We start from the raw sequence: 17,481 nt of genomic DNA on the forward strand, positions 1-17,481 counted from the left end.
TAAAATAAAATAAAACCATTACAGTTAATAGGAGAATTTAGCAAAGTTGCTGGATATGAAGTCAATATTTGAAAATCAACTGTATAATTTTTGTATTTTTGTGAGGAAAATTTATTTTGTGAGGAAGATCTTTTCCCAATCTTCCTCTTTTTGCTTGAGGAAGATTGTTGCTGACCTAACATCTGTGCCAATCTTCCTCTATTTTATGTGGGATGCCGCCACAGCATGGCATGATGAGCAGTGCTAGGTCTGTGCCCAGGATTAGAAACTGAGAACCCTGGGCTGCTGCAGTGGAGCACGTAAACTTAACCGCTATGCCAGCAGGCCAGCCCTCAGCTGTACTTTTATAAGCCAGCAACAAACAGAAACATTTTAAAATGATCTTTACAATAGCATCAAAAACATCAAATACTGAGGGGAAAAAAATCTAGCAAAATGTGCGTAAGATCTCTACATTGAAAACTCAAAAATGTTACTAAAAAAATGAGAGAATATCTAAATAAATGAAGAAATATACTACGTTCACAGACCGGATGACTCAACATTGTAGAGTTGGCAATTCTCTCCATATTTATCTTAGATTCAGAACAATTCCAATCAAAACCCTAGCATTTTTGTGTGGAAATCTACAGGCTGAGTCTAAAATTTATAAGGAAATTCAAAGGATCAAGAATTGCCAAGGCAATCCTGAGGAGAAGAACGATGCTGGACCATTTATACTGCCAGATATCAAAACCAATTACAACAGTAGAGTAATTAAGACAATATGTTAATTGGTACAAAGATAGAAAAATAGACCAACGCAACAGAAGAGCAAGTCCAGAATCAGTCCCACATGTATACAGTAATCTGGTTTATAACAAAAATGTCACTGCAGTGGGAGTGGGACAGGATGCTCTTTCCAATAAATGGAGCAGGTCAACTGGATATCCATATGGAAAAAGACGATTCAACCCCTACCTTATACCATACACAAAAATCAACTCCATGTGGATTGCAGATCTAAATGTGAAATATAAAACAAAAGAGCTTTTAAAGCTACAACAATGTTTTATCAGCCTTGGAGTAGGCAAAGATTTCTTCAACAGGACATAAAAAGCACTGACCATAAAAGAAAAATTTGATAAATTGGACTATAGTAAGATTAAAAACTGTTTATTAAGTGAATCTAAAAGCAACACTCAGAATGGGAGAAGATATTTGCAATACATGTACCTGACAAAGTATGCTTTAGAATTCATATCTGAAGTACTCAATATAAAAATGGGTAAAAGACTTGAACAGGCCACTTCACAAAAAAGGATAGCCAAATGGACAACACATATTTTTTTAAAAGTGCTTAACTTTTTAGTTATCAGAGAAAGGGAAATAAAATTAAAATATGATACCACCATATACCCACCAGAATGGGTAAAATGAAAAAGACAGAAAATGCCAGTAATGTACCAATAAAGATGTGGAGCAATTGGAACACTCAGACACCATTGGTGGAAGCGTAAATTGGTACAGCCATGTTCAAAACTGTTTGACAGTGTCTCTTAAAGCTGAACACACCCTATGGCCCAAGTATATATCTAACAGAAATGTGTAGGCTTGCTCACTGAAAGACCTACACAAGAATGTTCATGGTTGTATTATTTGCTAATGCAAATACTGGAAACCAACTGAATGCTCATCAACAGTAGGACAAATAAATATATTGTGATATATTCACACAATAAAATACTATACAGTAATGAGAATGAAGTACAATTCTTCTCAATTATGTGATTAACAAATGCTGAGCAAAAGAATTCAGACACAAAAGAGTAAACAATGTATGATTCTATTTACATAAAACTCAAGAACAGGCAAAACTACTCTATGGGTTAGAAATTAGAATAGAGGGCTTCTGGAGTGCTGGTACTGTTCTGTTTCTTTAACTGCAAATTACACAGGTATGTTCATTTGTGAAAATTGTTCATGCATTGTTCTCCATGTATGTTATACTTCAACAAAAAGCTTAAATAAGAGAGCTGTTCCACAAGGGTCCTGGGAGGGGGGCTGACAGACGGAAATATGCAGACCAACCACATAACCCAACAAAAACTCCTCCATTTGTGTTAAAAAGCATTGTTACAGAATTTCTAGGGCATTCATTTAAGAATTTTCTTATTCAGAAGTTATGAAACAGTGTTAAAATTAGTCTTAAAAAACTACATATTTTTCTAACTGGTTTCCTTGTACAATAAAGGCTAAATACATATTCAACCAAGACCCTCAAATCAGTGTAAACAGGGCAGGTAAAAATCCAAAGGGTGCGCATTTTATTCTAAGGAGTGAGTATTAAAAGTTATGTTTTTGCTTTAGATATGTTTGGCTTATCTGTAATGCCTATTCTGCTTTACAAGGACCCTGTACTTTTTAACTATGCAGGAAACCTTCTTCCAAATACTAATGCCTACATCAGGAGTCCTGTGTTTAGGAAGTTAATATGTTTGGATCAGTTGAGTAATCTTATGAGACATTCTATTTAAATGAAATAAAGTCAGTAGGTTACATCCAAGCTGTAGATTTTATGCTAATTATTTAACTCTTCTTTGTATCAACAATCTATTTTATAAACCTTGTTTCTTAAAAGAGTTATTATATTTTACCAAAGTGTTTCTCTTCCCCAAACCTTTCCTTGTTTTACTTTTCTTTGGCATTTTTCTTTCTCGATATCTTAATCTCAATACATGCTCAATTAGAAATATAAAACCAAAACCATCTAAAATCAAGATAACCAATCACCTAATACTATGTGCAAGGTATTTTTCAGGCCTCATAAGAAATACAATATAATGTAGTTCTTGACCCTGAGAATTCACCAAGGTGAAAGATGTTTAATAATAGAAGGAAGTATTGAGACCAAACTAGTGATAGAGACAAGTGCTCTAGAAATGTAGAGGGGAAAGAGACTAGCATTTTCTGAAATAATTGAGGATAGATTCATGGTAAAGGTGGGTTTTGAATTATGAGGGCCCAGTAGGATGATTAGGATTTAGATTGTTATTGACAAAGATATTCCAAGGAAAAGATATCTGTCTCCATCATCCAGCATGCCCCTTATACTACCTGAGTTAGCTTAAGCAATAACAACTAAATGAATACAATGTCAAAGATGATTAGATTTTATATAGGACATACACTAAATTGGATTGGTTTCTCCAGGGTCAATTGTTTGGATCTTGTAATTGATTAGAGATGTGCTTATATCAAAGGCAAAGAGATTTCTTTGTAAATGGTAAAAATTTCTATGTAAACCTGGCCATACCTACGTCAAACTCACACTTTGGGCTCTTATTAGCATCATATTTTAATCAATGAAGCAAACTTGCCCAGTCTTATATGAGAGATCTATAATTTTAAAGACTAAGCTAAAGGCAGGGTTTTAGGTAAAGTGTAAGACAATAGTGAAATAAAATCCAACAATCTTACATTAAAAATATTTAATTGTTAATGCAAAGCAAAAAAATAAGAATAGCGAATATTTTACCTTTTCCAAAAGTGAGTTAATTAAAAGAAGTAAGGGGAACCGCTGTGCTCACATGTCTGGAACATGTGAAGGATAACAGAACTCCTGCTCTGTTACTAAGTTGTACCTTGGTTTCTTTCTTCTGGAACTATGATTAATAATATGTATCTATCAGATAATATCTAAATATTCTGAAAAAAAAATGCTAAGGAAAAGATTGTAAGAGAGTAAGAAATAAGTCTGACTTAATTAACCATGGTAACAGAAAACTCCTGATAGCACGGATAATGAAAATCTGTATTATCCCAAAGCGGTAACTTCCATTTTAAGGGTGAGAAGATAAAACTAACATTTGTTGGGCACCTACCGTATATCAGGCACTGCTCTGCATGCTTTATATATTGGATATTAATTAATCAAATAAGTTACTTTTCTTAGCACTGCTAGCAAGTAAGTCTCTTGGAAGTTCAAATGAATATTGGAAATATCAGGTAGGAAAGGTAGGAAGTATCAAAAAGTAGACAGACTTGCAGAAGAACCCAGGTATTTGGATAATTCACAAACTTGTTATCAAATTAATATTCAAATCATATTCAACTAATGATACTCAAACCAATGGAGGGATATGGTGCAAATAACTCTAAATAATAGGTCATTCAAAACATACTTGTACCTGTTTTTTTGCATATATAATATGGTTGGTTTGTTTATATTAGCATCGGTTTTAGAATAATATTTAGTGTACACTGAACTTCTGTTTTTACTAACTAAACTCCAGTGCCTGACCTCAGGAGCTGCCGAGGTGCAGCAAGAGGCCAGCTTGGTATTAAGTCAGCAAGAACTTATGAGATACCTATTATGTGTTAGATACTTGTGGAAGAAAGAAGACAATAAAGCATGGGTTTTATCCTCAGTGACTATATAATTTGGCTTAGGGAATATATCAAACAGAAAATAATATCAGGTAGTCTGCAATTAAGGGTTAAACAGTGTGATAAATGTGCAAAATCAGATAAATGGTCTTAAAAGCCAGTCTCTATTACCAGTCTTCTAATACGTATTGAGCACCTATATACAAGGCACCAGAGTGCACACTGTGAAGTCTAAATGCCCAGCTTGCAAAGCTCTTTATAATCTGGTTCTACTTTATGGTCTGATTCTTAGACCAAAAATGTAAGAGGATTTTATTCTTTCATTTAACAGGTATTAATGAGCCCTGTTATTCACCAAGCATGCTCAAGGCTTTTGGGATATATCAGAGGGTGAGCAAACTAGACAAAGATCTCTGCCTTCATGGGGTTAATAAGCTTGTGGGATAAAGTGGACAATAAACAATAAATACAATAAACAAGTAAATTCTATGGTATGTTAGAAGATGATAAACGCCTTAGAAATAAGAAAATATAGCACAGGGTGAGGGGAAGGGCAGTGGGGAGGACAGATGATTCAATGGGGGGCGTCAAGGCAGTCCTCACTAGAAGGTAAGATCTGAGCAAAGATTAGGAGCTGAGAGAGTCCACAGAGATGTCAGAGGAAGAAGGTTCCAGGAAGGAGCAGGAACTAGAGCAAAAGCACTAGGCAGGAGCATGTCTGGAATGTGGGAGGACAGCAAGGAGACCCGAGTGGCTGGAGCAGAGTAACTGACAGAGAGGAGAGGGGTCTGAGCGGCTGACTGAGGTGGGTGGGGTGCGGGGCAGACTCGGGTTTTTGTTATGTACAAGTGAAGTGGGGAGCCACTGTAGGGTTTTGAGCACAGTGACAGATGCGACTTACGTGTTACCAAGATGCCTCTGGACGATGGGTTGAGACTAGGCTGTTGGGAGGTAAGGGCAGAGGCAGGAAAACCTGTCAAGAGACTGGGGTGCCAATCCAGGCAAGAGACAGTGGCTTGGATCAGGGTGGTGGCAGTGAGGGGGGAGAAGAAATGTATTCTCAACATATTTTCAGTTTAGAGGAGAGGGAAAGTAATTAATGGTACTGTATTCAGCAAATGCTTCATGTGTAGAGGTTACTTACTTGAACCTGACCTTGAAGGACAGGGAGGATTTGAAAAGGTGGAAGAATTAGGAAAGGCATTCCAGGACGTGATAGGCTTGGAGGCAAGAGAGGGGATGGCTTATTCTCGAGACAATGATATTAGTCGGATCAAAGCAAGGTAGACCAATCTCTGGGGTGTGGAGGGAAATAAGACACATAAAGAGGAGCCAGATTATAAAGAGCTTTGAAAGCCAGGCTGAGGAGTTTAGACTTCACAACGTGCATTACAGTGCCTTGTATATAGGTGCTCAATACATATTAGAAGACTGACAATAAAGACTGGCTTTTGAGACCATTTATCTGGCAGATTGGATTGAATGGCTGAGGGTTTCTCATTTAGAAGGTCAGCTAAAAGGCAGTACAGAAATCCTGGCGTGAGGTCATGAGGCAATAAGGGAAAATTTCCATGTAGGTAATTGACAGTCGATTGTTTCAAATCTACTTTATAATGCAAACCATTCACCACTTGCGGGAACCTCAATCTTGTGTTGGCAATCCCTTACTCAAATAAAAATTACATGGGTATAAAAAACTGTGCACTCAAAACAACCACGTGATCTTAATTCTGAGGTTATAAGAGTTGAATTGCAGTTGCTATCAGATACACGTGCAATGCCTGTGGCTCTAAATTAGTTACAGGTGCAAAACTTCATCTACAAAAAAGAGTAATCTGGTAGAGGTTTTTCGAAATTCAGTTGCAGTCAAGTAAGTCCAATTCATTCTCTATTACACATTTTTTCGCAAATATTCAACACTAGTAGATGGACACGAGGCATCTTCTGAACAACTTCAAATGCCTAATTTAAGAGTGTCTAAAGGAAGCTAAAATAGAAACTTTTTGTCAGTTCTGTTGATCTAATATAATGAAGAAATTTTCTCAGATTTCCTCTGACGCAAAGAATATGTACTTTACAAAGTTACCTTGATTTTACAATTTCCTCAGGGTTATCTTATTCAAGTTATAAGTGAGAATGCTGACAAAGATAGTAATCTATGACAACCTCTATCAGAAGTATAAAAACTGTTTTTCATTTAACAACCCATGTTTCACACTGCAATTAACAGTTTAAACGGATACTTGCTGTCAGGTAGCTTTCAAGACATGCTGCATTCCTTAGGGATGCGAGGGGAAAATACAATGAAAAAGACCCCAGTGGTTTTTTTTAAGCATCTCCTATAAATGACATTTGTTTTGAGTTTTCGTATAATTCATAATTTGTGGGGAAAGTACAAGAGAAATGACAGTGTTTAGAAACGCAGCAAGGAGATTCTCAGAACCTAGAAATCTACCAAACCTACTAAATTCTGGTGCTCGAGAAAGAGATTTGAACAGTTAAACCAGAAATAAATAATAAAACTAGAGCCATACTAAGGAAGAAATTTATATGGACAATAGCAAAATTCTAGAAAAAGGCCCTGAATTGTTATTACATGTGAGATTATGAAATTCAGAGCTGTGTCAATAACCTAAATCATCATATATAGAGAATATTATAATCTAAGACAGTTTTTCAATGTCTCTGAAAAGAAAGTATGTAATCATTGCTCTCATTTAGGTCCAAAGAATGATTTCAACCTTTGGAAATTCAATCTTTTCACAGTAAAATGTTAATAAAAGTGAGAGGTATCCTCAATCTTAAAAAATCAGACAAAAAGATGCTTTCTCTAAGTTTGATCATTTCCTTACCAAAACATTCACTGAGATCATGCAGAAGCCTCCTCTCACTCAAGTAACTGCCACTTATTTTACTGCATAAGGAATTCTACAATTTTTTCCCCATATTCCTTAAAATGCCCTTAAATGTAGGATATTGTATCAGCCTTCTATCCACAAGTGATCAATACTACAAGGTCAAAACAATAAACTCTATAAAGGGCTTCAGATGTGCTTTGGCAAATATTGTGTCATTCAATCCTCACAATAACTCTCTATTTTCTGTTAATATATGTGGAAAGAGAGGGCAGAGACGATAAACGACTCGTTCAAGCTCATACAAAAAGTATGTGGCCAAGACAAAATTGGTAGTTACATTCCCTGATACTACATGGGTCCCTTCAAACTTCTGAAAGGTGAAAACTTTGGTCAATCATCTAAATGCTTGCAAGTAGATAGGTGCCTGGAGGCACACAGACACAGTTTAAACATCCCTCACTAAAAATGGCAGGCAATCACTCACTCACTCCCATCTCAGGAGAGACTCTCGTTTCAAAGGATCGCCTATTGCAGCATTTATCATGTCTCTAAGGCACATTTCCATTGCTCAATCAGCTCCAAAGACAAGCGTGTCATCATCTTTCAATGCTCTGGTGCAACCACTTAAAATCATAGAATTCACACAGGACTACGTCTGGCACTAAAAGCAGGAGGCATATTCAGCTTAAGTTTGTGGAAGCTTCCCTTCAATCTTGACAATTTTTATGAGTGGAAATGGTTTGAGAGCCAGCATGGGGTTACGTGGGGTTGCTTGAGGAGTTCATGATGAAAACAGAAAGGAGAATAAGATAAAAGCGGTCAGAGTAATAACGGAGCCCAGGAACAAGTGCAGAAGTCCTCTTTGGGCATAGTGGCTACACAGAGCGGAGTTTTCGCTCTCATGAATATGACCAATATAACTGGATCATTCGCACTCAATCAGCCATTTTTTCTTCAACAGCAGCACCCAGCTAATTGCAAAACCCCCAGTTCCACTTTGCCTATGATGAGGAAGAAGGAACAGCTAAATGAAAGACTGTATCTAAGCCACATACCTAATCTCTGCCAGTGTTTCATCTCTGCTGGCCTCAAACAGCTAATGATGATCAAATTCCCAATTTATTTTCAAGTCTGTTTTGGCAAGGGTAGAGTAGGTATTTATCGATCATTTACAAAATACAATAGAAGTTAACAACCACAAGTCTTTGGCCTTTAGGACCTCATATTTTTAACAGAAAAACAATGCTTATGAATAAGAAGCAATCAGAGACCATATAAGACAAGAGTTAAATTAGCGGTACAGTATGTAACTTATTAATTGCTAAGAATTCTTTTCTGTACCATGTTAATTAAGAAGAAAAGCAATAGGCTATTCTCTTGGAAGAGATTTGAGATGCAAAAGAATTAAACCTAGGGGCAAATTCAAGGCATAAAAATAAAGAGATTAGCACAGAATGAAAACTAACCTGAATCGCATAACCACCCCTTACCATAAATAGTACTTGTTTCCCAGTTAACCTAACATATTTGTTGCACTGCACTCTGGACATATTCTTTTCAAACAGACAGAACTATCAAATTTTGACTCAAGAACTATCACAGTATAGCCAGGACATTCTGTCCCGATGCAGGCAAACTTAATAATTGAAGAAAGATAGCAATAATTTTTATGGCTTGCAGAAAATGGAATAACAGCATTTTATATAATGAAACTAAACCCCTACGTAAGAGGCTCAGATGACAGAAATGTACATTGTGTCAAATGATCATGATAAAATGAAATAGTATTTCAGGAAATATTTTTTCTTAATTTCTAAAAAGCTTGACGTTTTTAAAAATTGTGATTAATATGTTCAAACTTCAGGCTTCCAGAAAAATTTAAAAGTTAAAATGTAAATCCATCCATTTCAACGATTAAGTGACTTAATTCTAATGCTTTAGCACTTATATTGTAAAACATGAATCAGAGGAGTCAACACAGTCTATTTTGGCATCTATGAGAAGAAAAAAATAAAACCAATAGAAATATAGAAATAAACACAAACAGAAGCAGCTGTGCTAAAAAACTCCAGCAGAAGGAGCTATAGAAATGAAGAACTTACATTTTGCAACGGCCGAGAAAGAAATGTTGAAAAATGAGGTTATCTGTTTGAAACTTACAAATCTAAGTAAAAGTAATAGTTAATCATTTACTTAGCATGCAATAGGCACTTAGGGACCTCATGTTCTTTATGTGTAAAATGAGATGCTGAGAATAGATATTCTTTAAGATCTTCACAATCCATTCTACAATGCATTAGGCACTAGGCTGGGTATCCTAACAAATTTAAAGAAGAATATAATTTGGTCCTACACTCTGGAAGCTTATAATTCTTTGCCAGAGACAAAAGGTACACAGAAATATCTAGATTTCAGAGTAGAACAGAAATGTGCTGAGAAGGCTTTAAGAGGAATAAAAATTCCGTAAGAGGGATAGAAACTGCTAGGAGAGATATCTAAGATATAAGACTAAAAGGAGAAAAAGCGACTCTTCAGGTATGCTCAAAAGACCTTAAGTATTTTGGGGAAACATATATAAACCCAGGAAATACAAATGAATAAGATTTTTTTATATATAAATACACCTTTAATGCTTAAAATTCAGGAAATGGGAGCCATACACATAGATAAAATATGGATTAGTTTAGGTTTCTTTTTTTAAAGTTCTGAATATGCTTCTAAGTGAACATTGTAGCAGCAAACTAAGCATTAAGTGACTGAACTAGACATGTGATAGTATTAGAATAAGTATAACTTGGAAAACAAACTACGTGAGCAATTTTACCCTTCCATAAACGCCCAAAGTATCCCAACAGCCATAGCTGGAGTTGACTTTACCTTGTGAAGTGCTTGCAGACAGTGTATCAGCAAAAGAATCGCTTTCTGGGTCAATAAGAGAATCTTCCAGAGTTTCACCCATAACAGCACAGAATAGGGATTTGCAGTAATTCACACTGATATTTTGTCTATTTCTTGCAAAAGACCAATCCATTAAAAGAAAAAGACTTGTGAGAGTAGAACTTGCGAACACACCAATGAGTCAAGACATGAGTTTCCAAATATTTGGGGGAGGAGGGAATAAACACCCAAAAGACCAGGCCTGAATTGGCTGGCACTCTCCTGCCAGAGAGCCAGCTGTGACAAAATGTTGTGTCATAATGTTGTTCAGTACTTTGGCAAGACCTGGTACATTACAAGGAAAACATTGCCACACTGTCTCGCCAGTGACCCACATGTCCAGTGTCTTGTGAGGGTTGCGAGCTGTACAGTATTTAGAACTATCAGAGCAGAAAGAGTGTTCAATATCCGATTGCTTCTTAAATGGAAAACCCTAAATCTCTGGGTTATGAAACACCAGATAAACTTACTTGGACAAAGTTTTTTCTAGCTGTCCATCCCTGGTTGAATCTCTAATCAAATTATTGAAGAAAACCTTTGAATTCAGACATGTATTCTCTTTTAAAATTGGGTATCAGCATGCTACTGAAATGTAATATTCTAAGTTATTTATTATACTACTTTCTAAAGCCCCAAATGACACTGACTGCTATCCAAATTCTATAAAATTAAATTTTTGAGAGAATGAAGATAAGGCCTGATAAAGTTTAGATTTTATATACGAGGGTTTGCTTTTTTAAAACTTGATTATTAAGCTTATCCATCAATAGCGAATGCCACGATACTGCATCAATTGATGTTTAAATGATAGATGCCATGCCATAATGAAAAAAATGGAGTTCTCCTTGAGAAGAATAATGCCTTACCAGAAAAAAATAGACTTACACTGAGAGGTTGGCAAGGAATTGTGGTCAGTTCTGTAACCAGGAAAAGGCTGGCTTCTTGCTCAAGGCCTTTTGCTCTTCTTGGCAAAGAGAAACACCAGCAGTGCCAAAATTCAAAGTGGGAGCAGGTCTCCTCTTGTCACATAAGTGTCCTAACAGAATTGCAGTGACTCGTGGATTTAAAAAGATGTCCCCACATAGGGCAATATATCAGATGGCAATAATTCTCTGAATTACACTTATCCTAATATTCCCCAAGTGTAAGAAATATATATCTGGTTAATCTACATTGAGTAACCAGTCATCCTGCAAGGGGACTAGCAAAAGTTTCCTTGTCTATCACAGAGCGACAGCTTGGTGGGAAAATGCTTAATGGATCTCAACAGCACAGAATAAAGCAGACAGTTGGGCAATTACATCATTATTTTCAGCCCCAAAAACCTTTATAAAGTAATTGAAATTAAAGTAAGTTTCTTGACAGTCCAAATGACTGAGGTAATTATAGTTGCATAGAAGTAGTTATATCTATATTCAATTTGAATTCTCAGTAAAGGAGTTTCTCCTTCCCTCTCAATGCTGGGAAATTTACTTATATTACAGACACAATGATATAATATTTAAAGGTGTGACTGAATCTAAGATGCTTGGTTGAATTTATGATAGACCAAAATAAATGATTACGGCCAGCCTGGTGATGTAGTGGCTGGGTTTGCATGCTCCGCTTCAGTGGCCTGGGGTTTGTGGGTTTGGATTCTGGGCATGGACCTACACACCACTCATCAAGCCGTGCTGTGACAGTGGTCCACACACAAAGTAGAGGAAGATTGGAAGATGTCAGCTCAGCAACAGTCTTCCTCAAGCAAAAAGAGGAAGATTGGCAACAGATGTTAGCTCAGGGCCAATCTTCCTCACCAAAACATAAATAAATAAATGATTAAAGTCAAGAACACTTTCTTTCCTACTAATGAAATAGGACAAAAATTAAGCCCCATTCTGTCTACAGATATTCCTACTCAACGTCCCAAGGTGTGTTTGAGTCTGGAAAGCAACCATCAGCCTCATTCCTATTAGGTGGCAGTATCTCACCCAATCTCCAATCATCACCTCATTCCTGCCCTCAAATTCCAACTTTGCAAAGTCTCTCCAACTTTTAAAAAACACACACGTTTATGGGGCTGACCCAGTGGCATAGTGGTTAAGCTTGCAGGGTCTGCCTCGGCGGCCTGGGGTTTGCAGGTTCAGGTCCTGGGCACAGACCTAGCACCACTCATCAAGCCACACTGTGGCAGCATCCCACATAAAATAGAGGAATATTGGCACAGATGTTAGCTCTGTGCCAATCTTCCTCACACACACACACGCAAAATAGACACGTTTATTAAAATGTTCTTAAGATTATGCCAAGTTATAAGAGTGATAAAATTGGCAGAATGATGCCATTTTAGAGTAAGAGAAATCCTTTAGAGTCAAAAACACTCTGTTAATAAGATGAGAAAATGAGGTTCCTGAAGTAAATTCTCCAGGTTAAACAGCAAGGTAATGACAAGCTGGAACTAGAATCTAGGTTGTTAGGCCTTTAATCCTTAGGCCAGCCTACTACTGGCCTTCACCAACTTCTGCTCTTCTTTCCATAAATTAGGCACCACAGGTATAGAGTATAGGGTGAGTTGAAGAGAAAATACGTCAACTCTTTCCAGAATATCAGTAAATAACTGTTACCCATTTTTCAATACCTATGGAGACAGACGGGTGAAGGGCACTGCTTCCTCCCACACTGGCTCGGTTTTGACGGAGCTCATTCATGCCACACAATTCTATCTGGGGATCTTCTCAGTCTTATTCCTCAGGCCAATCATATGACCTGGTTCTCAAGTTCTATAGTAGTCTCTTTTACTATTTGGACAATACACAGATCCATTATTTCCAACTATGATCTAAGGGACTAATTCCTGGGACTCTTCGCCTGCTGGTACTTCTCTTATCTTTTTTTTCTCAGACACCATTCAACTTGCCCATCTACTGTGCAGCTACGCCTCCTAAGCCTCTAGTAGTTCTAATACTGACCTTTAGCTCATCAAACATAAAATTGTTTTGAACAGCTAATTATTCCACAGCACCTGAACCTAACAGCATCTACTCTTACAGCACTCACCACATTCTGTCATTCCTTCTCCCCCGAAACTATATTACTTGAAAGCAAAAACTTGTCTTATTTACCGTATTTCATTCATTTATTTGTTCAACAAATATTTATTGACATCACAATATATTGGTAGGCATTGAGCTTCATGCTGGCTTGATGAACGAGATGTGTTCTTATCTTGTGGAGTTTGAAAATAGTCAATAAATAAAAATTACAATTTTGATAAACATGGAGCCTGGCACATGGCAGGCTCAATAAATGTTGTTAAAACTTTTAACACTGTATACAAATCAAGCAATATACGAAACACCCCAAGTTACTAGCAAAATACTTATACAATGTGGGTTGTTTAATCATATTTTACGTTAGTGATGTTTTGTTCTATCACACTACAGCACTAGGTAACTTAAGAAACAACTTGTTCACATGGACATTAAAATGATCAGAAATAAACTGAGACAATCTCATTGGTATTTAATTATGTATCTGTTTTGTCCTTAGTTATTGAAAAAAATGTATTACATTTTATTTTAGAGCTATCCATCCAACCATTCCTCAAATATTCATCAAATACTTACTGAGCACATTCTAGGCATAAAAGATAAATTAATAAGCCAAGGTTCTTATCCTCAATGAGTTCACATTTAACTACATTTATCAAAATTATCTAAAGAGTGATCTTTTAGTCTACTTAACTTTGAAAGTCAATCAGCATGCACTGATATCAGAAATAATACATTTGCTTAAAGAAAGTCATTATTATCAGTGGACACTATGTAATCACCAGAAAATTTATGAGAGTTTTGACATGCATGTGAGTATCTTTATCTTCAAGGCCTTAAGATTCCTCTGTGGGGGCTGGCCTGGTGGCACAGTGGTTAAGTTCACATGTTCCGCTTCTTGGCAGCCCGGGATTCACTGGTTCGGATCCCGGGTGCGGACATGGCACCACTTGGCAAAAGCCATGCTGGGGTAGGCATCCCACATATAAAGTAGAGGAAGATGGGCACGGATGTTAGCTCAGGGCCAGTCTTCCTCAGCAAAAAAAGGAGGATTGGCAGTAGTTAGCTCAGGGCTAACCTTCCTAAAAAAAAAAAAATTCCTCTGTGTCCTACTCTTTATAATATCAAAATCTGAAAGATATTATGATAAGATGCATAAAAGAGCCTGCTGGTGAATGGGATTGTAATGTAAATTTTTGGAGCTTCAGACCATGTCTAGGTGCACTGGACACCGGTTGGTTATCAGTGCTTTGCATCTCAGGGTACCTCTCTATAGAAGGCTATTGCTCTCCACCCTGTGGAGAATCCCTTTGAAGGACAGGTCTCGGTAATTTTACAGAGTGAGGAAAGGAGTAGTGAAAGACCACTTTTCTTATGCACACGCACAAAAGTTAACTTCTTCTACTGAGGGATGCAGGGCTTGGGCAATATAGAGGGTGAGGAGAAGGTCATCTCCCCTTGAACTTGGGAGACATAAGGGTATGGGTGTGGTTGTAGGTAGAGTGCACACCCTCAGAGGAGAAAGAATGGGGATGATTAGGAACGATTATATATTGAGGAGGATGAAAAGCTTTTTAATTCAATCCTGATTTATGACAGTTAAAAAAAAATGAACAGTTTGGTATTTGAGAAGGCTGCTCTCAGTATCTGGTCTTCAATATTACTTATGAAACCTATCTTTGGCCAAGAGAAGCTGAATATTAGTTAGTCAAAAAAACTCCCAAAATTTTAGTACGTTTAGGAGAAGGCAACTACAGTAGTAACAGCGTGAATGATTCAATAACAAAAAGTCAGAGAAGGTCTGAAAATCTATAGTTAATAAAATCATAGTATTTTACCTGTATCAAGTTTTTTAAAGCACTATTCAGTGTTTAGAATGATTCACATCAAATATTCCCAAGAAATACATTATTAAGTATTTTTTATGTTGCATTACTCTTAAAACCTTGCTTTTTTTGGCTAAAGACTAAATTTGGATTTTACTCTCTAGATTGAATTTGGATTTTTAAAACTTCTTTAATTGTTTTCCCTATCTTTTATGTAAAATAAGCAATGTTAGTATTGGTATATAATAGTGTACAGTATTCTCTTCTTTTGCTGTAACTTCACTTTAAAAGTTGCGTCATTAAATGCTATCAGTGCTATGAACTCTTACGCTGGCCCCTAAAAGGTAAGAGCTCTCTGAGAGAACAATACACAACACCTCTTTATATCCCCAGAGCCTAGCACAGTGTCCCTAGTTGGCATAAAACACATGTTTATTGTTTTTGTTGATGATGAGAACAATGAGGGAACAGCTGCTTGCCACATCTGTCTCACACGTATCATTCAAGGAGGAGTTTAGAGACCTAATGAACTGACAACAGCATCAATTTTCTTCTTGTTCCAATAAGACTTAAATTTCGTCACGGTGCTCAAAAGGAAGACACATAATTGCCAACAACCAGAATGACTACCTAAACTCACTCTCCCTCTGCCCAGAAGATCTGCTGCCTTTCTCTAGTGCAATCAAAGCTGGCCCGAAGCCTCATCTTCTACCGATGGTTGCATCAGTTCAGGGTTTCTTCATGGTCACAGGGGACACAACACGGAAGAAATGACATCCCAGTGGGACACATGCCTTTTGGAAGAACAAATAATCCTGTATCCTAAGATGTAAATTTCACCACAACCATCACAGCAAGCCAGATATTCCCAAAGAAAGAGACAAAGGAAGTCCACCTTTGAATATATGTGTCATTTTTTCAAAAAGGCAAAATCCATTCTTCTTTAATCAAAAACTGTAATGTGGTTCAGGTTTTCAAAAAGTAACCTTTTTGTATATAAGATTAATAATTTATATACCATTTTGATTTAAAGCAAAATGATTCAATGAAATGACATTAACTTGCAGCCAATAGCTGATACAGTAGACGTGTATTTGATATTTTAAGAGGCCTTCTTGATCCCAAGGCAGTGTAGTCTACGGAAAGGCAGAGTGACACTGGAGCCAGAAAGCCTAAGTTTTACGTTCTTATCTGGTTCAGTCACAGACTGGTGTCAATTCTTAGGGTTCACATTTCTCATCTCTAGGATGAGAAGAATGCCCATCTGCAAAACAGGATAGTCCTCAAGGTTCTTTTGGGTTCTAATGTTGAGATACTGAACAGTATGCCTATAACTAGTTTATTTAAAGTGTAATGGCAATTCTGTATATTGTATTTTTATTCATGTTCTAATCCTGAGTTACTATTTCCTTTTCATACCTGTCTGCTAATTAGGTGAAACGCACTTTTATCTGGAAAAAAAATACCGAATAGTAAATTAAGTCTCAAAAAGAAAAACTGAAAACTTCCCTTTTTTCCCCCCTTCAAAAGTTAATTTGCCTGTAATACCTGAGAAAGAGTCTAACCTGTCTAACCACTTTCTAGGGATCAACTAAACACTTTTCAAATGACTGTGCCTTTGAACCAAAGACGTCCCATGTAAACTGTGTTAACTTGTCGTTGCATGTAAAATCTGAAATTCTCCAGTAATTTTGGTTTCTGGCATAATAAAATACCATGGGCTATCTTATCAACTGACCCATATTTATGTTTCAGGAAATCCTAAACCTCTAAAACATGCATCTTCTTCACTGTTCACATTTTATCAATTAATTTTTCAAGATCAGTTACATGGAGATTCTCTGGGTAACATATCCCATCACTGGTGAACCACACTAGGAATCCACAAAGATCCTAACACAAGCTTAGAGCCACAGAGCTATATGCCAGTTTAGTTCATGCAAAATAATCAATTTACCAGTTTTGCAACTGTACTAAAGGAAATACATGGACTGTGGAGACCTCAGACTCACAAATCTTAAGACCAAGGAGATTAACACATTCAAACTCAATTTTTCATATAAGGAAAATGAGTTCCAGAGAAATTAAATGATTTGTGCAAGGTATTACCCAGACGGTTGGCAGGAGAGTTTAAGACAGAAATCAGGTCTCTTCACTCCCAGTCCGAAGCTCCAAATTGTGCTCTATCTCATTAAAATGACACAATAAAACGTTCAAATAAATAGTTCTAATCAATTATCCTTCTGCCAGCAATCACGTTAGAAGTCTATCAAGCATGAAAGCATTAGCACTATGATGTGATTCACTTAACGTGGGTGAATCGCCCACAAGAATGCCATAGTTCACCAGAGTTCAGAGACAGGGCTGTCTACAAAGTAAGCACTCAATAACGACTTGGTAATTAAAATTTGGTAATATCTGAACAATCAATTCACTAATTCATTTTGCTGACAAATGTCCTTT

The 17,481-nt window shown here is 36.8% G+C and overlaps 1 protein-coding gene across 3 annotated transcripts in view; it reads right to left on the reverse strand.

Annotated features, from left to right (window-relative positions):
• The window catches only part of PPARG (peroxisome proliferator activated receptor gamma), a 130,377-nt gene that overhangs the window by 62,830 nt on the left and 50,066 nt on the right, over window positions 1–17,481 (reverse strand). The window contains exon 1 of one of the 3 annotated variants that reach the window (XM_014838391.3): window positions 10,104–10,294. The exons of the other annotated variants lie outside the window; for them this stretch is intronic. Coding sequence (XP_014693877.2) covers window positions 10,104–10,257 — 154 coding nt within the window. The 5' untranslated portion in view covers window positions 10,258–10,294. Of the gene's footprint in view, window positions 1–10,103; window positions 10,295–17,481 lie in introns of those variants that run through there. 3 annotated transcript variants of the gene reach the window in all.

The sequence above is a fragment of the Equus asinus genome, chromosome 21 (assembly GCF_041296235.1).
Source record: "Equus asinus isolate D_3611 breed Donkey chromosome 21, EquAss-T2T_v2, whole genome shotgun sequence".
NCBI classification, from domain to species: domain Eukaryota; kingdom Metazoa; phylum Chordata; class Mammalia; order Perissodactyla; family Equidae; genus Equus; species Equus asinus.